At 33.2% G+C, this 22193-nt stretch overlaps 6 protein-coding genes across 10 annotated transcripts in view; 3 read left to right on the forward strand and 3 right to left on the reverse strand.

Moving 5' to 3' along the window:
• LOC123716536 (guanine nucleotide-binding protein G(o) subunit alpha) overlaps positions 1 to 9899 on the reverse strand; it is a 32011-nt gene extending 22112 nt beyond the window's left edge. The window contains exons 1-3 of one of the 2 annotated variants that reach the window (XM_045672328.1): positions 9549 to 9899; positions 5304 to 5346; positions 2419 to 2560 (exon numbers count right to left, since the gene is read on the reverse strand). In XM_045672328.1, the coding sequence (XP_045528284.1) occupies positions 2419 to 2560; positions 5304 to 5346; positions 9549 to 9666 (303 nt within the window). In that variant the 5' untranslated portion in view covers positions 9667 to 9899. Of the gene's footprint in view, positions 1 to 2418; positions 2561 to 5303; positions 5347 to 7903; positions 8392 to 9548 lie in introns of those variants that run through there. The other variant, XM_045672327.1, reaches the window with a different exon arrangement.
• Positions 9900 to 10664: 765 nt separating this feature from the next.
• Positions 10665 to 13161, forward strand: LOC123716535 (ATP-dependent DNA helicase ku70). Its single transcript, XM_045672326.1, has one exon. The coding sequence runs from the start codon at positions 11093 to 11095 to the stop codon at positions 12842 to 12844; it is 1752 nt and encodes a 583-aa protein (XP_045528282.1). The 5' UTR covers positions 10665 to 11092; the 3' UTR covers positions 12845 to 13161.
• On the reverse strand, positions 12859 to 14166 carry LOC123716537 (TM2 domain-containing protein almondex). Of its 2 annotated transcripts, none has more exons than XM_045672329.1 (4): positions 13950 to 14166; positions 13641 to 13894; positions 13315 to 13436; positions 12859 to 13161 (listed from the first exon to the last, which is right to left on the reverse strand). In XM_045672329.1, the coding sequence occupies exons 1-4, from the start codon at positions 14041 to 14043 to the stop codon at positions 12882 to 12884; spliced, it is 750 nt and encodes a 249-aa protein (XP_045528285.1). In that variant the 5' UTR covers positions 14044 to 14166; the 3' UTR covers positions 12859 to 12881. The 2 variants fall into 2 exon arrangements, with proteins under 2 accessions (XP_045528285.1, XP_045528287.1); XM_045672331.1 differs by having other exon boundaries at positions 13641 to 13882; positions 13950 to 14164.
• A 163-nt stretch (positions 14167 to 14329) lies between these two features.
• Positions 14330 to 15500, forward strand: LOC123716538 (DNA replication complex GINS protein PSF3). Its single transcript, XM_045672332.1, has 3 exons — positions 14330 to 14529; positions 14593 to 14861; positions 14938 to 15500. Exons 1-3 carry the CDS (start codon positions 14448 to 14450, stop codon positions 15160 to 15162), a joined length of 576 nt encoding a protein of 191 aa, XP_045528288.1. The 5' UTR covers positions 14330 to 14447; the 3' UTR covers positions 15163 to 15500.
• Positions 15501 to 15581: 81 nt separating this feature from the next.
• Positions 15582 to 17316, reverse strand: LOC123716635 (cyclin-dependent-like kinase 5). 3 transcript variants are annotated; one of them, XM_045672476.1, is made up of 3 exons: positions 17201 to 17316; positions 16439 to 17121; positions 15582 to 16353 (listed from the first exon to the last, which is right to left on the reverse strand). In XM_045672476.1, exons 2-3 carry the CDS (start codon positions 17094 to 17096, stop codon positions 16115 to 16117), a joined length of 897 nt encoding a protein of 298 aa, XP_045528432.1. In that variant the 5' UTR covers positions 17097 to 17121; positions 17201 to 17316; the 3' UTR covers positions 15582 to 16114. The 3 variants fall into 3 exon arrangements, with proteins under 3 accessions (XP_045528432.1, XP_045528433.1, XP_045528431.1); XM_045672477.1 differs by having other exon boundaries at positions 17242 to 17256; XM_045672475.1 differs by having other exon boundaries at positions 16439 to 17231.
• A 201-nt stretch (positions 17317 to 17517) lies between these two features.
• On the forward strand, positions 17518 to 22184 carry LOC123716451 (peptidyl-prolyl cis-trans isomerase FKBP8). The gene is made up of 8 exons (XM_045672215.1): positions 17518 to 17722; positions 17828 to 18025; positions 18105 to 18251; positions 18799 to 19061; positions 19786 to 20032; positions 20113 to 20391; positions 20695 to 20792; positions 21733 to 22184. Exons 2-7 carry the CDS (start codon positions 17828 to 17830, stop codon positions 20779 to 20781), a joined length of 1221 nt encoding a protein of 406 aa, XP_045528171.1. The 5' UTR covers positions 17518 to 17722; the 3' UTR covers positions 20782 to 20792; positions 21733 to 22184.
• Positions 22185 to 22193: the final 9 nt, after the last annotated feature.

Here is a 22193-nt window from a genome sequence, read left to right on the forward strand (position 1 = left end):
GAAAATCGGTGCACTTTTGACAAAGTAGTCGAGGTTGTCCCGCTTTTGAGTAACTACTCTCACAATCCTTCTCTATCTCGGATAGCTGCCTTTGGGTATTTATGGAGTATAGTTTAGGTTTTTGATTTAATAAGCCCACCTCATAAGTGATCAACCGCGATCTTTTGTCCCTTCCAACCTCTCCTGCACGACGAATCTCTGTATGAAAATCTTTCCACGTGACCCAATAAAGTGAGAAGTCATAATGATAAGCCGAACTCTGAAAGTTTGAAGATACAACTTTCTTATAACGATTTTATCTTGCGATAGTTGCGCAAACCGCGACATACCAGTTTCAGTAGGTTCTAAACTATGCACCTGAATCGTCCTTCATTAAAACAATGACGAGTCTAAAATTATATTCTGGCCGCGCCATTGTTACCAAATGATAAACGCGTAATAAACATATTGCGATCACAAGTATCGATCTGCAATTATTCCTGCTCCGTGCTCCTTTGTACATAATTAGTAAATAATATGTTGTATCATAAGCGTCATCACCAGATAGCATTTTAGAACAGTCAATTGAGGATTTTTTTTGTATAGAAGCAGTGGCTTACATTACTTTGGTAAAACATTACTTTCTAATATAGAATACAGTTACATCTATAAGAAATATCCTGGGTAAACTGGATTAAGATTTAAGATTATAACATCGATTAAATCCTTTACGGAAAGTGATGTTTGCAACTTACCCATGTAAAAATACATCTTTTCTTGATAAATGTCGACCCAATAACCTATTAAACTGTTTAAAAATAATCGTAGTCGTTAATATTGGTAGAAACAGTTTCTTTATCACTTAGTAGCAAGAATTAAAGTAAAAATAAGATAAAGTCAGAATATTCTGTATTGCCTGCCTGTTTGTTACTTTGTTCCAAATGCCGATAATAGTGATGATGCAATAGTTATGGTTTTGAATGGGTATTTAAAACTTTTGGTATTTTTTTGTTATATATAGTCGTTAAACTGATTGTTTTAGGCTCTAATCCTGAGGAATAATTTATTATTTGGCATTGCAGACAATGAATTAAGAAAAATAGCTCAACGCCCCAATTCTATTAAGTAAATATATATTTATTTTATAGAACAGAGGACAAATGTGCAGCAGGCTCATCTGATGTTAAGTGATACCGCCACCCATGGCCACTCAATGCCAGAGGGCTCGCGAGTGCGGCCGGGCTTAAGTGCATACATTAAAGTATAAAAATATTAATTCGTGCAAAAGCTTGAAACAGAAACAAAGCTTTACTAGCTTTTTGTTTTGGTTAAGGACTGCTTTAGATTGCGATATTTTACCTACAATACGAAATATTGGGCATATACCATAAACAACACCATAGAAAGTTATTTTAGCTTGTAGCGTAGCAAGGTAATTGAGATTGTTGGATTATTATTGTTATATTGCAGGTTTATGATAACTATTGCAAAATCGAACAAATAACATTATGAAAAATAATATGGAATGGCATCTGTAGTCTTTTGTCTGCCTGTCTGTTTTTGATAGACAAAGAAATACCATAAAACGCGGTAGACTAGACCGGGTTATAGGATATCGCGTTGTAGGAGTATCCTCGTTTTCGATTCAAATTCAAAGACTAAAAACACGAATTTATTAAATATGGACTTGACAAATCAATATAAATTTCACACTACAGAAACATAACTTGAGAAATCTCCGCGTTATAGAGGCGAAATACTGCGTTCAATGGCGGACGGAAAACGCGTTATGGGGCACTGTATTGATCCAATATCAAATTCCTACCAAAGTAGCGTTTATTCCAATAATCTTTGTTCAAAGCATTCGGAGGCAACGCTCGGAATGTTGTAACTATGTCGTTCAAGCCATACGATAAGTTAATACCAGGAGTTTTCCTCCCCTAAATAAGACTGAAGATTTGTTAATGCGCAACCTATACACGCATCTTCCGAATAATTTGATAAACTCGCAACATTTTTGATTACACTCCGAACGATAATTTGGCTATTTTTAAACTTAAAGCTTTTAATGAATTTAGTGGTGCCCCATTACGTTACAACATTATTAGGCGTGTTACGAGTTTTTATAACTGTTTCAAGTGCTGAGTGGATAGTGACCTATATTAATATTATATTATTTAACTTTGTTCATAAATAGACTCTCGTAGTAGCTATGTTGTCTTTTTGTCATAAAAACACAGTAATTTTAATTATAACTTTCCTCGCCTCCTGTCAAATTGTATTGATGCATTGTTGAAAAAAATCAGTTCCCTCGATAATTAGACCAAGTTAGATTGTTGTTCAAGTAACTCGATTTTTTAAAATAGTACAACATATATATTATAAGGTCAAAATGGTCCAAATATTGATGAGGTGATAATAAATTGTATATGAGATTACCTCACGATCCTTGTTCCCATAGGTGATGCCCAAATTAGGCATCGCGCGCAGTATGGCGACTAGTGACTGGATTGTGTTGCTATAAACCACCGGCCGGTACTGTTTGAAGTCCTCATTAGTAAAGCCGCTCTCGTGAATAATTCTGAAGGAAAAATAATTATAATAATAACAATCGTCTCCTAAAGGTGTAACAGTGGTGTCCCACAAGTAGTAGTAGTGTCTTCTTTCCAGTAGTTTAATTGCCGTTTGAGCAGTGTTGGCCTAGTGGCTTCAGGGTGCGTCTCCGCCTCGTGCACCAATGCATCGATATCGATTTTCGGAGAATATCATGAGGAAACTTGCCTTAGATACAAAAAGTCGACGGCGTGTCAGGCATTGGAGGCTGATGACCTACTTGCTATTAGATTGACAAATGGTCATGGAACAGAAATCTGAGGCCCAGACCAAAAAAGGTCGTAGCGCCATTGGTTTTTTTTTTCTAATCTTTCCATTTAAATTTTCGAATGAATATATAACTAATCAATAGATATAGAAAATCTGTCTGTGGAAAATCCATCCTAATGTCTATTTTTATAGATAAATGTTTCGAGCTCGACAATCTCCAAGACCATCGTGTCACCCGACTCGATTAGCGACACATAAAACGTAAGGGGGAGACGACAATCGCTCACGTCACTCGACACGACGCAGCGTTAGCTGTTAGAGCCATTGCGAGAAGCACCCTTGGATGAACAATGGGTGAGCTTACTTAAAAATCGCTTCGTGGTTTCTCACCCAAACACTGACAACAATATTTATCGCTTGGCATACAATTTGTTTAAAGGATATGCTTTTTGATAGCGAGTCGTTATATATAATAATATAACGTTATATTTGTCTTGTATGTACGACCCTCAAAATCCGTATTTGTATCGTAATGTATGCTTGACTCATATATAAATATTCATTTTTAAAACTAAACTCTTTTAAGATTTTTTTTATAGAACATGGGGCGGAAATGGAATGAATGATGTTAAGTGATACCGTCGCACATGGACACTCACAATGCCAGAGGGCTCGCGAGTGCGTTCCGGCCTTTAAAACTACGACTAAAACAGTATTGAAACTTATTTATTTTCTGTGACATTGTGAAGAATCATTTCAGTGAGTTATATTCTGTAAGCTACCTGACTTTAAACAATTATAGCTATTTTGCCAACACTCAAAAGTAATAACTAGAAAATTAACATACTTTAAAACCGATAAGGTATCAAAACAGGCTATTTACACTTTCGCTTATTTGTACTAAAACATTAAAAGCCACAGGGAAATACCTATGACTCATGGGTTCGAGTCATTTGTTTATGTATAGTCTTAATAATTGCAACCACTATTGTGAAACATCGATCCGGCTAAAAGCATTTAGCCACTTGTCTGTGTCTCGCGATTATTAAAAAATCATGCGTGGAAAGTAACTCTTGTCTATACTTAAAGCTGTTCACTCTTTATCTATGAGTCGCATATACATAAAAATATAAATGTCATGTAAGAGAAACTAAGCCTCATTCCCTGGTATTGGTATTTTGAAATTTGCCCTTTTTAATTTGCCAATAAGGAAAATAAATGCAGGTTGTCCAATGCTCTGGTATTTCCCTTTTGGTAATAAAGGAGCCAACTTTAACCTGACTTCAACATTTTATATAGTATACAATCGTTTAGATTTACAATATCCTTAATAGGTGAAAGTTAATGTAATTAAAAAGTAGTTTAGCCGTTAATGACTTATTACATCACAAGTTTTGATTAATTCCCACGCTATCAAATCGATAATACGCGATTGAATTAAACAAAATTCTTGATTGTGGTTTCTTTGAAAACGTATTTTTTTTTCTTAATTTGCAATATTACATCACAGTCCTGTTACATAGCTATCGGAGTAACATCCGGTTTCACTGACGTCACAGGCAGCACAGATCAATTCGACATCAAAGAGGATTTTATTTCAGTCAACTTTGCTTATTTTTTATATCGAAGGGCCTTTCATTTTATATATACCATAAACGAAATATTTTACCGTTATACAGTACATACGTATTACATACGTAATTTTTCGAATCAGATAAATAAATAAATCAGTGGCAATACAGATTTCAGTATCTGTTTCATGATTGTTTGTGAATTGAATAGGCAAGTAGGTGATCATCCTCCAGTGCCTGACACACGCCGTCGACTTTTTGGAAATAACGCAAGCCGCTGCTCAAGCCTTACGGTGAGAATTTATGAACAGCACACATAGAGCCTACGTTTTGTAAATAATATCTAATGAGTCACGATAGCCAAGACCTACTCATAAGTTAATAAATAGTATAATAATTAATGTTTATAGAATGAAAACGTAGTATGATTATTTTCGTTTTATGCTAGCAGCTACGAAACGGTTTCGATAACTAACCTGGGCGATAAGAAACAAATTTTGAATTTTTTATGTGACACCAAATAATATTACTTTTGGCACGAATATTTTCATGTTTGAACTGACGAAGTAGTGTAAAAGTGGTAATTGTATCTGAAATAATCGTTTAAAAATCTGTTAAAGCAGCGTTAATCCGTGGGACGATATTAAAATATCTTCTTAAATTATTGAATATAAAGAAACGCGAAACAATTCGTAATATACAATCTTATCTACATGTTGAAAGCATATTGATTATGTCGATAAAGTATTATCTAAGTAAGTACAGATCGGATGGTCTTGTAAAGTGTCTTATTATTGATTGATTAGAGGATTAACAGCAATACTGTTGCAAGAATAATTTAACAAATTTTATATCAATAAATTATATTGCCTTTAAGGATATTTATTATTTATATGATTTTTTATGAAAACGAACACAAATTAAACTTACTTCATTTGTTTAACTATCGTACTTTTTCCAGATTCACCAGCACCTGTAACAATGAAAATCTTTTTATTTAGAATAGTGAAAATAGCACAGAAATCTTTAAAATCTGTAAATCATAGAGTTACAGACTAAAACGTTTACACAGCCGCTGTAATAAAACGAGTGATATAAAGTTAATTGCCAACCAAACATAAACCATGTATTTGAATTACAATGCATTAGATGTATATAAAATAATATTAAAATTTGCATTTCCTTGTAAATATAATTTTTAAGGTTATATAAAATGTGTAACCAGCCAATTGTCAGGACGAATTATTTATGTCTTTCAATTGGACAATCAGCATTGTCAGTCAAATTATTGAGAATAACAATGCATATGTCTAAAGTCTCAAGCCACAAAATAAATCATCTGACTCAATGTATAATTTAACTTACTGGATAATTTTAATAACTAAGAAATTTTCCATTTATTATTTGCTATCAGACAGATTGAAATACATTTCAGTTATTATTTATTAAAAGCAATACTAACAGGTAAAGATTTACATATTACATATTTATTATATAATATTAAGGGTTATTGCTTATTATATTAAACTAGATTAGTGTAATTGATGTTTCTTAACTAAAGTAGCCACTTCTCTATTACATTGTTATTAAATGAGATATTAGTTAAAACAGTGCAAATTTTATTATAGGAAAGAGGGCAAACAGGCAGGATTATATGTAAGGGGAAAATTTTTAGTAAATCTCTCGTCTCATAATTGATTTGTGCACAATGAAATAATGAATAGTTGCAAAAAATTAACATCAGGAAAGAACATAATGATATGGTGTTATATCTCATTAAAATATTATTAGGTCTGATCTGAGTGACACTGTGTCTTCATCTAATTGAATCATTGAATATCCGATCCCTGACCTCTTGCATATTAAAGATATCACCTACATGGGCCAGTTTGAATCAATATTGCAATTGCTACAATGAACTGTGCAATTGAGAATTACAAGGCATTATATTCATTAATATCCTATTACAAAATAGGTCTTGTAAATTGATTTAACTGCGATGGTTCAAGTATTTATTTAATTACTATATGGCAAACTCAACTTGTCTTCCAAATGTGTCAAACCTAGTCAATACACAAAATGTCAGTTGTGTAGTTAACATTAATAATAATTTTACTTGCCACTAAGAAAATTTTCTATGATTTTCCTAATATTTTTTTTATAAATAATGATAGCACCACAGGCAGCAGGTACCAAAATATGTAAGCTACAAAATATTGTACCCACCAAATATGTCATAAATACCATACATACAAACTGAAAAATGTTTAATAAATATTTTTGGCATTAAGTTAGCACAATAAGAATTATGACAGTGATTCTTATCTTAAAACTCTGAAATGTCCACACAGATATCTTGATAACCCGAAAAGATTGTCCCGTCCATATGTACATGTCCATCAGGTATTTAAAAAATTAAATGCCCTGCAGTGCTTTATGATTATTTCTGAAGATATATTTTGTTCATTTCAATAATCTGTGAAAAATACTATATAATTTTTATATAGTTACAAACTGTGCAAAAAAAAGTATATTAAGGTTTTACAAAGCACTTCTGGTGTGTATCCATGTCATCTTTATTGATAATATTGTTAAAAATGCAATATTTTATTTTAAAAATACTTTGTAAGCACAAGTTTTATCTGTCATGAATTTAAGAATAAAGTGTATCACAACATTTTTTGTTATGCTTTTAGATGCCAAATATGTATGATAAAGCCAGCCATTAGACAATACTGGAATAAATTAACTAATATTACTCTGAATGATGTATGGTATGTATGATTCATTGGCATGTGTAATAAATATTTTTATATTTTTTTGTTGGTACCCATTCAAATTTTTATACTTAATATAACTAGTTTCTTAGCAGTAGGCAACTAGTGATCACAATAATTGAAACAAATCATATGTACTCAAAAGAGCACATATTCACATTCATTTTGTTAAATAAGAAACACATTTTTTTGTTGTTTAATTATGTTATAGCTTGACTTACCAGTGGCACCAAATTTGATTTTTCAGCTTCATAACTACATAATAGAAATTATTATTAAAAGATGGACCATCACATGATCTTTTGTTAATAATGATTATTTGTTAAAAGAAACACTGATTTATGTGTACTTTAGGAAAGCAGAACTGCTATTTTAACATCTTTACTACTTTGACTTGCTTAGCTTTTAAAGGAACAAAGATATTCTGCAAGTCCATAAAAACAATCTGACACATTATAAGACTTATATCATGTGAATTTCCTAATTAGTATTATGCCAATACACTTTCATTTTAACACGGAATAGGCGCAAGCCGGCATATTGATTAGGTTGGAGAAAGCTAATGTATGTATTCAGAATAATATGCAATACATACTGTAGGCTCTCGTCAAAACATGCGTGGCTAGAAAGCCGTCTCACGGTAAAATTGTATATTTATGGATTTCAAATTACATTTGTAACATCATTTCATTTATTGTGATTTGAATACATGGGTGCGGTCAAGTTCCATAAGCTATAACGAATGTACTGTACCTAGCAGCAAAAGTTTTATATCTTTGGAAGCTTGGATTCCATCTTCTTTCAAGTTCCTTTCGATCTGTCTACTCCTAGCGGCTGCCGCGCGTTCCTCGGCCGACTGAGTGCACCCCATGTCGGCAGTTGTTCCTTAGCCCAGACCGCCTATCGCCCCGACTCCCGAGCCGGGCGCGATCTCACCGCTCCCTCTGCATACGCTCCACACGCGTCCTGCGCCTCCGGTTTTACCGGAGCCACCCTACTCGGCTAACACTCAACACTGTAACCTAACTGTAACCACTTAGCACAAGCTCGACTTGACGTCACAGCACAGTAGAATTTATCACAATCTCGTGATTTTCACAACTACTTCATCCACTACACTGAAACGCGTAACGATAACGTACAATTTAATTGATTTTGTGAATTTGTATGAGATAATGGCGGCCGTATGACAAGCACCAGCTACACTCCGTGACGACTGACAGCGACCGCGCCCCGCTCGACTGACAATCGGTAACGTTCGGGTAAATTCGTTCCCCCTCGCTCACACATGCGTCAACGCGTCGTCGTGAATACTTTGATAAAAAATAATTCAAAATTCACTGTTACATACGTTGACTTTATTCCTGTTTTGATTGCACCATAATCGCAATATAATAGAATTAGGTTAGATTAAGTTTTGAGTGTTTTACAAGAAGAATTAATTTTTGCAAATACTTTCTGTAAATCCCAAAATACAGGATCGATAGAAAATGTCAATACTAAAGTTGTATTTATGTTACTTGCAAATGATTTTGATACTCCTACAACAACATTCGTAGCAATAACTAGGCAAATCGACTCAATCATATCACTCAGTGTTAGCTGAATAACAGTAACCTATTATTAATTAGCTATAATTACTCAATCCATAGCAAAGTGTATTATTCTACATAATGACAGCTTTTCTAGTTACAATAAGAAAGCTCATAGTAATATTGTACTTCTTCACCGGAAGCCAATAATTTTCTCCTGAATAGCTCAAAAGCCAAAGAGCGAAAGCTCCAAATTTTTTATTAAGGTCAGTCACTCGACTCTTCAGATAAAAATGAATACTTCTTTTACCTAGTTATACAAAAACTTATCTTAACACATATAATTTTTCGTATTTTCATAAAACTGTCAACTGACTACGCCCCGAAGAAGGACAGAAGAAGAGGAAAACATTCTATTGTTTTCAGGCGTTTACTCGATTAAATAGTTCCTAATCCACCTTTTAATCGAGCCTGATTTGGTATTTTAAGACAATACCTAATAATTTAGTGCAGACTTTTTTCACTTCAATCATTTTGGTCCTTATGACTCCAGAACCGGTCGACTACAAAGTATTTCGAGTAAAAAATGATGAAGCATGAAATTTCTAAATGACTCCTTCCTTCCCGAAAAAAATTGTGTTATCTGTATTAGACATACAGATAACACAACACATTTTTTTAGACAGAATTATGGGTACCTAATAAAAAAATATAGATTTTGACATCCTTTGAGTAGCAGCCGCGTATAGAAAACAAAGCAACAAGCAGTTTACAAATGCGTCATCAGCAGCCTTCCTAGTGAGTCGATATGGAACTCGCGGGCGCGGGGTATGCGCGCGCAAAGCCCGCAAACGAAAGCTGCTTACCTAGGAGTAGCAGCTTAATGTCCTTGGCGGCTTGTATGCCATCCTCTTTCAGGTTCTTCTCAATCTGCTTGCTTCGCGCGAGGGCAGCGCGCTCCTCAGCGGACGAAGCGCAGCCCATGGCTATAGCGCGCACGGCCTGGCTCGCTACGCGCGGCAGCACCGTGCTCTTTGCATGCTCTCGGCTCGTGGTTGGGCGCAAGTGGCGCCGCGCGCGCGCTATGTCGCGCACGCGTGCACTATCAGCTATTGTTACCCGGCGCCTTATGACGCGCCTATATAGTCAAAGGGTCGGTTGCCGGCAACCTGACCTGGAATTCTTTAAAGTTTAAATACGCTCTTCGAACACCAAACCCGGCGTAGGTCCGCGAGCTAATGACAAACAGCGCAGGCTCGTTTTGCAATGATGTTAACTGCGCACACTCGCAGCCGTCGCTCCTCCTTTAGAACAAAGTAAGTATTATTATACTCGAAAGGTAATCATAATAACAATTACTGTGTGTACTTTTGAACACCCGGTCATACCCTAGCTCGTTTCAATTCCACAACAGAGTTCACACTAGAATTGACAAAGAATACAATTGTGTTATTGCAATATTTATCTGGTAGTACATCTAAGCGGTTTCTATAAAATTAATAAATAAATTGGTCAAAAATTGGAATGCTTGCAGGCGTATACTATGAAACAATATTACTTCAATTTCTTGTAAATTGTAATAGTGATTCTATTACTTTCTATTTAATTATCTTCTATATATTAAAAAAAACAAACGTACCTACAATGCCCAGTGCTACGGTAGGCTTTATGGCTGGCCCGCAGGCTAATTTAAATAAAAAAACGAAATAACCATCATAAACAAAGTTAAAAAGTATCACAATTTTATTTTCCAGCAAGTATTATAGCTAACATTAGTACGATTAATCACCAATCACCATCACTACTCATGCATACATGCAAAGTTTGTACTTTGATATTATTAATTTATCAGAATTAAAGTTTTATATGAACAAATCTTCTTGTTGTAATTTTAATTGCTTAATGCACAGAATGTTATTATATCATATAGTCTGTCAGAATCTTGATCAATTGTCATTATCATAAGTTTTTGTCTATTTGATCGGTGATTGTAAATCGCATATACAGGCCAAGAAAGGGAAAAAAATAGCATATGATTTAAAAAGCGTTATAATAAACCTTTAGTACACCATTTTCAAAGCTTAAAATGGAACTTTTGAATCATTAAATTATGAGTCATCTAAAAATAAATTAATTTGTGTATTCAATTGACTCGGACCTTCAGGCTGAAGTTAAGATTTAGCGCTAAGTATGACAAGTGACTCCCTTATGTCTAAAAGTAGAAATAGTAATTGTATTAAGCTGAGCGGAATCGACTGGAATAGACTTCGTAATTCGTATAAGCTGTCAGCTGTTCCAACTTATTTTAAGTTAATATACCTCAGGCATAAGCAAAGTATTTTATTCTATGCCTCGAAGGTCCTAAAAATTCCAATCCATATTAATATAAAGAATAAACAAGTATTGAAAAATGGATTCTGATGAAGAGCTTTGTGAAGTTTCAACGTATCGAGGTATACCGGCTACAATAATTTTAATTAATTTATTGGAGGAAAACCAAGTAGTGGAGCTTGCTCTTGACGCGACATGTCGCTTATACAGACAATGCCTCAGAAGTGGTAGTGCTCAAATTCTGGGTGTTTATTTGTATGGAGTAGATGATAAAAATACTGCCCAAAGTTTAATAGAGTCCCCTGGGGTAAAAGAAATCATTCCTTTTTCCTTACCAGCACTGATAGAATTTAAAAGGCTTAAAAGTTTTGACATTCATTCATACAAAAAAGCTAAAGAATTAAAGTTATCAGATGTTCTCTGGCATTGTAGCAAAACATTTGCAAATTGTAAAAAGCAAATATCATCTTATAAAGTCATCTTGCTCACACAGTTAAAACAAACACCCATTATTGCCGACCAGACACCTACCCTGAAACGTGTAAAAGATTTAACTGATTCTAATATTGATTTAGTCATACTAAATATAGCTGAAACAGACTACAATATTGATTCATTTTATATAAACTTTTTAAAAGAAGCTTATAAAGGGCAGGATCCCATATTACCTGAACCAATTTTTGATAGCATTGAAATTGAAAAGATTATGTATAAAGAGTCCCATCGTCGCTTTGCAGTATCTAATCTGAGCTTTGAAATTGCTGAAGGCTTTTCAATTAGTGTAGGAGTTTATTCACTTATAAAAAAAGCAGGATATAACCATCATAGAAAAATTAATTTGGATAGAGAAAGTAATGCAGTAGTAACTAATGTCACCAAAATGACAAAAGTTACCACAGAATCTGAAGACATAGACTCATCTTCTAAAGAACTTCCTCTGTTAAATTCTGAACTTCTATACTCTCAAGAATATGGAGGGGAACATGTTGAATTCAGCACAGATGAAATGAAATCAATGAAGAATCCTTTTGGTCCTCCTATGCTGAGACTGTTAGGTTTTAAACCTGTAGGTAATATTTGCAAAGAAAAATGGTATCTAAAAATGGGCTATTTCTTATTCCCTTCTGAAAACAATATAGAAGGATCAACAGTAGCCTTTAATGGTATGCACAAGGCTTGCTCTGATCTTAATATGGTTGCAATATGTGTTTTATGTACAAGAGTAAATGCAAGGCCTACAATTGTGGCTCTGAATCCCTGTAAGAATCCAAATGGATTAGATGTTGCAATTGGATTTGATGTAATACATATTCCATTTGTTGAAAATATAAGAGATTTAAACATTGAAGATGAAGATGAAAGTTCTGTTGAACCAGCTCATAAAGTTGTGATGAAAGATTTATTGAGGAGTATACAATTTGATTATAAGCCAGACATGTTTTTAAATCCAAAGTTACAATCTGAATATAGAGCCATTGAAGCAATTGCTTTGGAAGAAGAGGAAATTGAACCATTTGTTGATACAACTAAACCTAACCTAAATTCTTTTCAGAATCTTAAAGAAAATTTATTTGAAGAAATGTTTGGTCCATTTGGAGAACTTGCTATCAAAAGAACTGCTTCAAAGTCTGCCAGTGGATGTAGTAAAAAATCAAAACTTGATATAGATTTAGGTTTATTTCAAGATAGGTTATCAAAAAACCATATTGAAAAGTACACTGTACCACAGTTAAAGGAAATTTTACAATTTAATAATATTGATGGTTTGCCAGCATTAACTGGCCTTAAAAAAGCTGTACTTGTCAATCTTGTTTACAACCATTGTAAATGAATATAAATACACTGTCATTCCTTACAATATTTATTGCTTAAATATACAGAGATCCATCTGCTGGGCCGAGGTGGTGTATACCTATTAATAAAGCATCAACTAACGTCCAAACACCAAGGCCACCAAAGCTAAACAGTTTTCCAATGCCTTCTTGCCAATGTCCTAAATAAAATCGATCAGCTCCAAATCCACCAAGAGTCAAGGCAAGTACCAATGCAGTGCCCCAATGTGTTCCAGCTGTCCATGAGCACTTAATTTTTTTCAAAAACCTCCTCTTTCCCAAGCAAATAATATCATCAGAAACTGTACAGTTTGTTCTGTAACAAAAATATAAGGGTGTTATAAAAACTTATTAATTAACCATTATAAAGTATTATTTTGTTTACCATATTTGTATAATAAACTTTACTAAAGTTCTTTTATTTGAATACTTCGAAATATCAGGCAAATGTTTAATAATAATTACTTACAAATAATATTTTATAGGGGAAGCCAAAGAATTACAGCTAGCTTTTTGATCACATCTGTGCTCCCATTTATCAGTTTGATAACAAAATCTGCATTGCGCTGTTTTGTTGAAAGACCTTGTACCCTATAAATTGATTTAAATCAATTAAAAGTGGAAAAAATATGAAGCAATTTAACATAATTTAAATCAAAAGTTAATAGAAAACCCACTCAGGGAAAAAATACAGATGGCAGTGAATTATTAAAACAATAATGTGTGTTTACCATACCAGATGTGTGTACCATAAAAAGGATACAGATCTTTATCATTTTTTAATATAATACATACCTTGCAAGTCACCTTAGCTTTAACATAGCAAGTGTAATTAAAAAGAGCTCCATAAACACAATCAATACTCCTGTCACAAGCCAAACATGGATAATTTAGCTCATAACAATTTATTTCATTCTCTTCATCTGCTGATGGACAACTTTTTAAATAATCATCATTTCCATTGAAATTAACTAGTTTACTTCCATTATCTTCCTTTGTCTTACTTTGCTTACTCTGAATATCCATTTCATTGTTTGCTGCAAGAATATCTGAGCTTAAGATAATATTTTAAATATAGCATTATTAAGTCAAAAATATTATTACCCATATCCGTAACGTGAATAGTATTAAATAGCACTAATATTATTAAAATTAAGCTGTCTCGAATAGAAATTCGTAAAGGCAGACACCGAAGCATTGTTATTTTGAAGATAATTAACTTTTTTACTACATGTTAAATTGTGTTGTTATTGTTAATAATGGAAATCACCAATCAATAATTAAATTTACAAGAAAATAGCTTTTTTCTTTTACAGAATGTCCATTGTCAAATATGAAAATAATGTCGATTAAAAATTAATTGTCAAAAGACAGTAAACAGAAAACATTGAGACAAAGACTATTCGAAAGGTTTGTCCCACAGCCTATAACGCTAAACGAATTTGTATTGGAATGACATAAGTCACGCTTTGCCAATAGCTTAAACTGTTAACTTGTTTCTAAATTATTTACTTAAATCTGTATAATTTATTTTTCCTACGTGTTTAATTTGTAATTAAAAATATAATCTTTTAAATTATGTTTTCTAAACTTTAAAAGAAAATGTCTTATCTATCTGTCACAGATATTTTAGTTAGTAACGAAAAAGTGCCTTGTAAATTTCTTCACGATTTGCCTAAGTTAGGTAGGTTTTTATTTGTCTTCTATCTTGGCATTAGCAATATATAATCCTACTAGCAAATTACAGGTTTTCTGGATCCATCATGTACTGATGATGATTTGAAAGCTGGAACAAGTGTAGAAATACCTATATGGCTGGCTGAGTCTTTATCTTCAAGGAGACCACCACTAGTAACAGTAGATTTGCCTAAAGTTTACAAAGAAACTTACAGAGAAATATTCAGTGCTGATGCATGTACTGTAGATCTGCATAAATTGGCTCAATACTTCTATGAACTAGGGTGCTATGTTGCAAAATATGATATAAAAGGAGAGGTATCAACAACTCTAGTAAATGTATGTAATATTTAAAAAAAGATGATTCATGCCATTTGTCCTTTGTTGTTACTAATTACATTCTTACTATTTTCAGACATTTAGACAGAGATTTAAGATGATTCTATCAGCAAGTGTAGCAACTGATTCTATAAATGCTTTACAACCATTGTCAGAATGTGAAAGAGATCATACAGCAGCGGCTATGACAACAGAAAAAGCTTTATCTTCTTGGCTTAAGAGAGGAGAATCATTATTGACAACTGCTACTATGGTAGCTAATCATAGAAAGAGGAAAAGAGCTGAAATGGAAATGTTGTGATATATGAAATTGTAAATGTGGGTTGAAGTTATTTCCTATAAATAAGAAAAAGGCAAAGAAAAAATACTTACAACCTAATATTCTTATTTATTTTAAAATATTGTACAATTAGCTTAATCATATTAAAATACCTATCGACTATTAGAAACTAAGACAACTTTTGACACACTTAATCTAACAATATTTTATCACTAAGTTTTAGTTAAAATGAGATCATTACCAAGGAAAGCATTTAATTAAATTAAGATGATTCTACAATTAATCACTAATGTTTGAAGTGCTTAATCATTAATTATTATGATGTTATTTATAAAAAGACAATATATTTTTTGAGATTTTTAAATGTTTTTATGTAGAAACAATTAATAAGTGTTAAATTTTATATTTAATATAAATAAGCATAAAAAGTTGTTATATAAACACTGTTTTTGTCTTCAAAATAATGAAAGTGACAACAATCAAATTTAGATCTTGTCACCAAACTAATAATTCTTAGAAACTTGTAGTAAAATCACTGAGCAAACTGATAATCAACTCCTATTGTGTAATAATCGAGTTTGTAAGATTTTGTTACTATCATAACTAAAGACAAACATTTATAAAAAATAAACACTTATACTTATAAATAAACTTTGACATAATATGGTAATTTAAAGTCTAGATTTCTAAAATCCAAATCATAGTTTTGATCTTAAACTTGTAAATTTATATATATATATATTATTTTAAAAATGTTTTTTTGTCAAATAATATCCAAATCTAATTAATACCTTACACTGTCTCCACTTCCACTAATATGTTTTTTTAAAGGAACTATTTAAATAAGTAATAATTAATAATACTTAAAAACAATTCACTGTTCATCATTGTATTCTTGTACATCATCTTCAGTTTCATTATTTTTAGCACTAAAAAGCAGTTCAGAAGTACACCTATAAGGGTGTATTGACTGTTAACACCTGTCATTCTTCACAGAAGGATTCAAATCATGAAAGTAAGCATGTGCCATTGCATCATCAGCTGGCATCCGTAGTGCTGGGTTGCAAGTAAGTAGACGAGCCAGAAGGTCTCTCCCACGAGCAGACAATCTGGGCACAACTTGAGCAAGACCCAAGCTAGGCTGGTAAACTGGTAATGGCTTATAATCTGGCAGCTGAGTTACTCCAGGCCATGTATCTTCATTTGGTGTTCCTGTCATAAATAGAAATAAGTTTTTTTATATAAAGGTTCTTTACATTTTATATAATTAATTTTATATAGTCTAGTAAAATGTTACCTAGTAGCTTAAAAATCCGTTTTAGCTGGTCGTCAACATCAGAGCCTGGAAATAGAGGCCTGCCAGAATTAGCTAGTTCTGCAAATATGCAACCAGCAGACCACATATCTATACTTGTTGTGTAAAGTTTTGCTCCAAATAAAACATCAGGTGGACGATACCAAAGAGTAACCACTTCTGCTGAATAGCACTTGACTGGAATGCCAAAGGCTCTAGCCAGGCCGAAATCTGCTAATTTTAGTTCTCCATTTTTGTTGATCAATAGATTTTGAGGTTTTAGATCCCGGTGAAGTACATTGTGACTGTGGCAGAAAGCTAACCCTCGTAGCAGCTGATACATGAATGACTTTACTACATCCAAATCTATTTCACCATTTAAACTATCAAAGTATTTCTTTAGGTCTTGGTCACAATGTTCGAAAACTAGTGTCAATTTCTTTTCGCTATGAAGAACATCATATAATCGAACAATATTTTTATGCTTTAGTTCTTTTAAGAGACATATCTCACGTAATGCTGATGATGGCACTCCTTCGTCGTCATCATCGAGTCTAACTCGCTTTAAGGCGACTATTTCATGAGTCTCTTTGTTTTTAGCTTTAAAAACAGTTCCGTATGTGCCTTCACCAATTTTCTCAAGTTTTTCATATTTCTGCATATTACAGAATGACTTACTATTAACACTAAAAGAAATTTAATATTAATATTATGTTTATCTTATTGAAGGAAAAAATAAAGAAATTAAGAATTAGAAAAATTTACAATAATAAAATATAGGCAAGGAGAAGAGCAAAGGATTTTACACAGAACACTAAAAGTAGTCAGTGCTTTTCAAACAGTTTTTCACAATTTGCAATCGTAAGTATATCCAAATACCCTGTGCCTCAGATAAGCCCATACTATTATATTTTTTTTTTTTTTTTAATAATTTTATGGTACTATTATATATTATATACCCAAAACCCAAGATCAATCATAGAGTATTAAAAGTACCTCATCTGTGGTTAAAAAATAATTCAGACATAACGTATAACGTGTAGCGATATGTTTCAAGTGTCAATATTATTCATATGACTTTGATAGTAGGGATTTGTATTTCAAGTCTTTTGAAAATTGTAAATTCCAAATTTTTTCCAGATTACCGTAAGGCAAAAGTTGGATTGTCATCTGAACACGTAAAAAGAATACTTTGATCTTTAAAAAGAATACCTTTAAAATATATTGATGATTCTATTTACAGTACTGTTTCATTTATAAGTGATTTCTGTGATATCTTGTAGAAAGGTATGAGTATAATATTTTAATTGTTTGTTTTGTACGTAACAGGACCTTGGGTAACTTAACTGTTGCGTAGATAAGTTAAGAATGCGTAATTAATTTTTTTTTTAGATGAGTGAAGACGAGCGTACATTAGTAGACAAGTCTGAAAGTAGTTCATTTGAAGACCTAGCGTCAGCAGCTGCTCACGAAATTGAGGAAGCAAAATTAGCTGAGGCAGCAGCTGCAGAGAAGATTAAGCTAGATGGAAAGGCTCCAGCTGCCACCGAGTGGCAAGATCTGTTAGGATCTGGGTCTATTTTGAAAAAGGTATATTTGTGATCAACCAAATTTCATTATTATTTCTAGATTAATTTGTATGGTTATTTGAAATAAAATTGGTTTTTAGATACTTAAAGAAGGTGATGAATCGGAAGGCTTACGGCCTCAAAGAAGTGATATATGCAGGATAAGCTATGAAATAAGAATCAGGAATGGAAAACATGAAAATATGGAAAAGCGGGACCAAGTGAAGATATACTTGGGTGATAATGAAGTATGTATTGCAGCTAAGACATTCTTTTCTCATGCATACATTTTATGAGCCTTCTGTATTTTTAAATATCAACTAAAATTTAATTGTTTGGCTAAAAATTCAACTTAAAATCTCTAGTGGCTAACCAATTGAGGCACAGTTGATAAATTACTATCAGAAATTAAAAAAAATTTCTTTATATCTTTATGTTAAATTAATATATAATTTATTTTTAAATTTTAATCAAATCAAAATAAAGATATATAACAATAGCAGTATTTTTTAGTTAAAGTCTAGTTGTTAATATTTTACCTAAAATTACAGAATAATTAAAATAATATGCATATTAATCAATGTAAAAGTATTTTATCATGTCTTGAAATCTTGATCTTATCTGAGTATATTTTTATATTATTATTTAGATTATTGATATAAAAACTATAGTAGTATTCCATACTCAATTTACAGTTGTTATGCTATGATGCTATATAAATATAATGTTCCAACATAGTTTACATGTTTTCACTAATTTTTTCCAGTATTTAATTCATCTTTTCAATATTTCTAGATATTACAAGGTCTTGATTTAGCATTGACACTGATGTACAAAGGTGAAATATGTTTACTACAAATAGCTCCAAGGTTTGCCTATGGTGACACTGGCTTAAATCCGGGAGACAGTTTGGGTTTGGTTGGAGAAATAAACAGTCCAAAATATGAGGGACCACCAATAGGTCCAGAGACATGGTTAGAAGTTAAATTAGAATTACACGATTGGGAGGAAGAACCAGAACATGAAACATTAACAATTACTGAAAGAATGGAAATCGGGTGAGATTTTTATCATTAAGATATTCAATATGAATGCCATTTGATAGCATTGGTTAGAATATTGCTAGTTTTGTGTCAGGCTAGTAAGTGATAAAAATCTGCCATTATACATTGTTTTATGCTTTGCAATGCAAATGTCCAAAAACCAAAAAAAAACAAAATTATTAATGTCTTCTGTGAATTTATAACATACATACATATTGGAACTTAAATGATGAATCTATTTTTATGTCATAAGTTGGTATTAAGAATTTCTGCATTTTTATTGCTTTTAATCTAATTTAAAATTATAATATTTTAGAACATGTCAAGGATATGTTTTTTCAAGATTCATCGAAATAGTATTTTTATTAATTCATAGTTTGTGTAATAAACTGTGGAGTCTTGACAATGACTATCCATGAACTATATCTTGCATTTTAAATACAAAATAGATGTAATGTAGAAATTGATGTATTATTATTTATTTGCTAAATTATTTTCCAAATTGAGTTATCAAGATAATAGATAAGAAAGGTATATTCTCTCGATGAATACAGATTGTATATCCTATTTATGTTTTATTGGTTTGTAGACTGTTTCCGCACTTAGACTCACTAGGTTTGTTGTGCGTTTATTAATGTTTTATGTAATAACAGTATGTATTACAAAGTTATAAGGTAATAATAACATGCTATATCATATTGTGAATTAATATATGTATAATCACAAATTGATCTTTTAGCATCCGCCGTCGTTGCCGAGGCAACTGGTGGTATGGTCGTGGTGAGACGCAGCTGGCCGTGCAGTTGTACAGACGGGCTCTGGACGTCCTCGACGAGAGCGAAGGTGGCATCACGGAGCCCACGGCCACCGGAGAGGTGACCCAGGCCTCTGATGCTTTAATGGCCTTATTGGACGAACGCATGCGCGTACACAACAATATGGCCGCTGCGCAGTTGCGGGCTGGAGCGTACGATGCCGCCTTGCAGGTTAAATAGTGTATTTGAAAACTTTTCGGGAATCCTCATAGTTTCCGCGAGATGATCTTATTTTTGTTGATTTTTTTCAGGCCGTAACTAGAGTGCTCACTTGCCAACCGAACAATGCGAAGGCACTCTATAGGAAATCTCGTATTTTAACCGCCATGGGGCGCAATTCCGAAGCCCTACAGGCGGCCAGGGCCGCCGCGGCCGCGGCTCCCGAGGATACTGGCGTCAGAAAGGAGTTACAAAAGTGTGAACAAAAGGCGAACAGAGACAAGTCCGTAGAAAGGAAACTGGCCAAGCGAATGTTGGGCACCGGCGGACAGGGCAAAGCGTCCCCGGACAAAAACCCGGGGCGGGCCAAGGTAAGTTTCATTCGTCTAGCCTTCAGCTCCGAAGTTAGTTTTCGAAGTGCTCTTTTTGCCTAACTGCTGCAATATGTTTATTGTAAATATTAATTGTAGGGATGGATATTTTAACTGTGTTTGTTAAGCGTGAAAATTTTGGAAGCCATGCCGCTGTATTAAGATTTACAGTCTGAAGATTATCAGCGATCGCGGTTTTGTGGCGTTTCTCAAAAAGGTGCTCAGAAACTGTAGTTGTCTTTGTCTTATACTGAACAAAAGAGAGAGATATATGTATATATAACTAATGCCGATCTTCGTCAGATGTTGGTGTGGGGATCTCTGCTGCTAAGTCTGTTGGTGGGCGTGGCCAGTGTATTGGCCTACCGATACAAGAATCAGCCGCAGTGAACGCATTGACTGTGAGTTGGATTCATTTATTCTGATCCCGATGTTTCAATATTTTCAAAGGATGTTCTCACTTGTCTCCTTCTCTCGAATTGTGTAGACACAGTGATGAATAGAGATAACAAATGTAAAAGTTTTATAAGGTTGCAATTGTACCTCCAGAAAAAAGAAAAGAGCGCGCCTAATATTCTCTTTAGTGTGTAAGAGTTATAACTACTAAACATGATTCTTATTTGTATATAAAAGCAACAATTATTATAATAATGAGTTTTTTCGTCTATTGTTTTAAATCTAATTAACACCTAACAGCGGAAACCTAACTCTTTATATCGTACTATGGCTATAAAAATGCTATAAAATCGCTACTAATAGCTCTCGGCCAAACTAATTCAATTATTTTTTGGCTTTGTAATACTCGCCATGATTGAATAAAAACCAAAATACGCAAAAGTTAGAGGTTGCTTTGTGTTTTTTATATCGAGGAATTTATATTGTATTGTGTTTTTAATTAGAGTCAACCGTTGAAAATATATTGAAGGATCAACACATATTTATTGCTTTTATTACAAACATCATATACGTAGATAAAATTAAATCGGAGTGATTTCGGCTCGCGCTTAAAAAGCCAGCCAAAAACACACTTTGGTGTTGACGCTGCGTTGTTTTTTTTTTTATAAAATAACCTATATATATTTTTTTTATAAACGGGCCGGCGGCTCACCTGATGTTAAGTGATACCGCCGCCCATGGACACTCTCAATGCCAGAGGACTCGCGAGTGCGTTGCCGGCCTTTTAAGAATTTGTACGCTCTTTTCTTGAAGGACCCTAAGTCGAATTGGTTCGGAAATACTTCAGTGGGCTATCAGTAGAGCTATAAAAGTAGCATTAAAACAGGGTTTTACACAGAGAATTGAACCTGGACTTTCAGAGTAATTTTGCCTGTTCTATTGCAGTAAAACACCCGTGGAGCAACATAATCGACGAACGTGGCACGTAGCTGACTTCCTAACTTCGACTTTGTTTGAGCTTTAACTTAGAGAAACAAAATATCAGAATATTATTTTGGTAAAACGATTAGCTTTACTCGATAGAAATCTTATTTTTATATTTCTCAAGACATATCAGTTTTTCATTTCCCTATCGGCATTTTCTTGTGTGATTTTTTTTTGTATATTCTAGTTTTAGTGCCAAAATCCTAACTTATTTTTTATGTACCTATAGGATCTTTTTTTTAAAGTGCTCTAATATTTTTTGAAAATGTATAGTTTAAGACATACGCATTCCAACTGGATTTCTGGTACTTGGCATTTTCAATAAATCACAATAGAATATTCGTATGAACAAAGTATTTGTGTTAATCGAAACATTGGTTTGGTGGTCTATAAATAAAATTGTTGGAAACTTATTTTGTTTT

This window comes from Pieris brassicae, chromosome 11 (assembly GCF_905147105.1).
Source record: "Pieris brassicae chromosome 11, ilPieBrab1.1, whole genome shotgun sequence".
NCBI lineage: Eukaryota > Metazoa > Arthropoda > Insecta > Lepidoptera > Pieridae > Pieris > Pieris brassicae.

Excerpts from the sequence above, each read along its gene's own strand:
- LOC123716535 (XM_045672326.1), top strand. The coding sequence starts at position 11,093 with ATGGATTCTGATGAAGAGCTTTGTGAAGTTTCAACGTATCGAGGTATA.
- LOC123716537 (XM_045672329.1), bottom strand. The coding sequence starts at position 14,043 with ATGCTTCGGTGTCTGCCTTTACGAATTTCTATTCGAGACAGCTTAATT. Across the intron at positions 13,895-13,949 it reads TATTCACGTTACGGATATGG|ATATTCTTGCAGCAAACAAT; the intron begins GTAATAATATTT and ends TCTTAAGCTCAG. Across the intron at positions 13,437-13,640 it reads AAGCTAAGGTGACTTGCAAG|GGTACAAGGTCTTTCAACAA; the intron begins GTATGTATTATA and ends ATCAATTTATAG.
- LOC123716538 (XM_045672332.1), top strand. The coding sequence starts at position 14,448 with ATGTCTTATCTATCTGTCACAGATATTTTAGTTAGTAACGAAAAAGTG. Across the intron at positions 14,530-14,592 it reads TCACGATTTGCCTAAGTTAG|GTTTTCTGGATCCATCATGT; the intron begins GTAGGTTTTTAT and ends AGCAAATTACAG. Across the intron at positions 14,862-14,937 it reads TATCAACAACTCTAGTAAAT|ACATTTAGACAGAGATTTAA; the intron begins GTATGTAATATT and ends TACTATTTTCAG.
- LOC123716635 (XM_045672476.1), bottom strand. The coding sequence starts at position 17,096 with ATGCAGAAATATGAAAAACTTGAGAAAATTGGTGAAGGCACATACGGA. Across the intron at positions 16,354-16,438 it reads ACGGATTTTTAAGCTACTAG|GAACACCAAATGAAGATACA; the intron begins GTAACATTTTAC and ends TATTTATGACAG.
- LOC123716451 (XM_045672215.1), top strand. The coding sequence starts at position 17,828 with ATGAGTGAAGACGAGCGTACATTAGTAGACAAGTCTGAAAGTAGTTCA. Across the intron at positions 18,252-18,798 it reads TATACTTGGGTGATAATGAA|ATATTACAAGGTCTTGATTT; the intron begins GTATGTATTGCA and ends CAATATTTCTAG. Across the intron at positions 20,033-20,112 it reads CGTACGATGCCGCCTTGCAG|GCCGTAACTAGAGTGCTCAC; the intron begins GTTAAATAGTGT and ends GATTTTTTTCAG.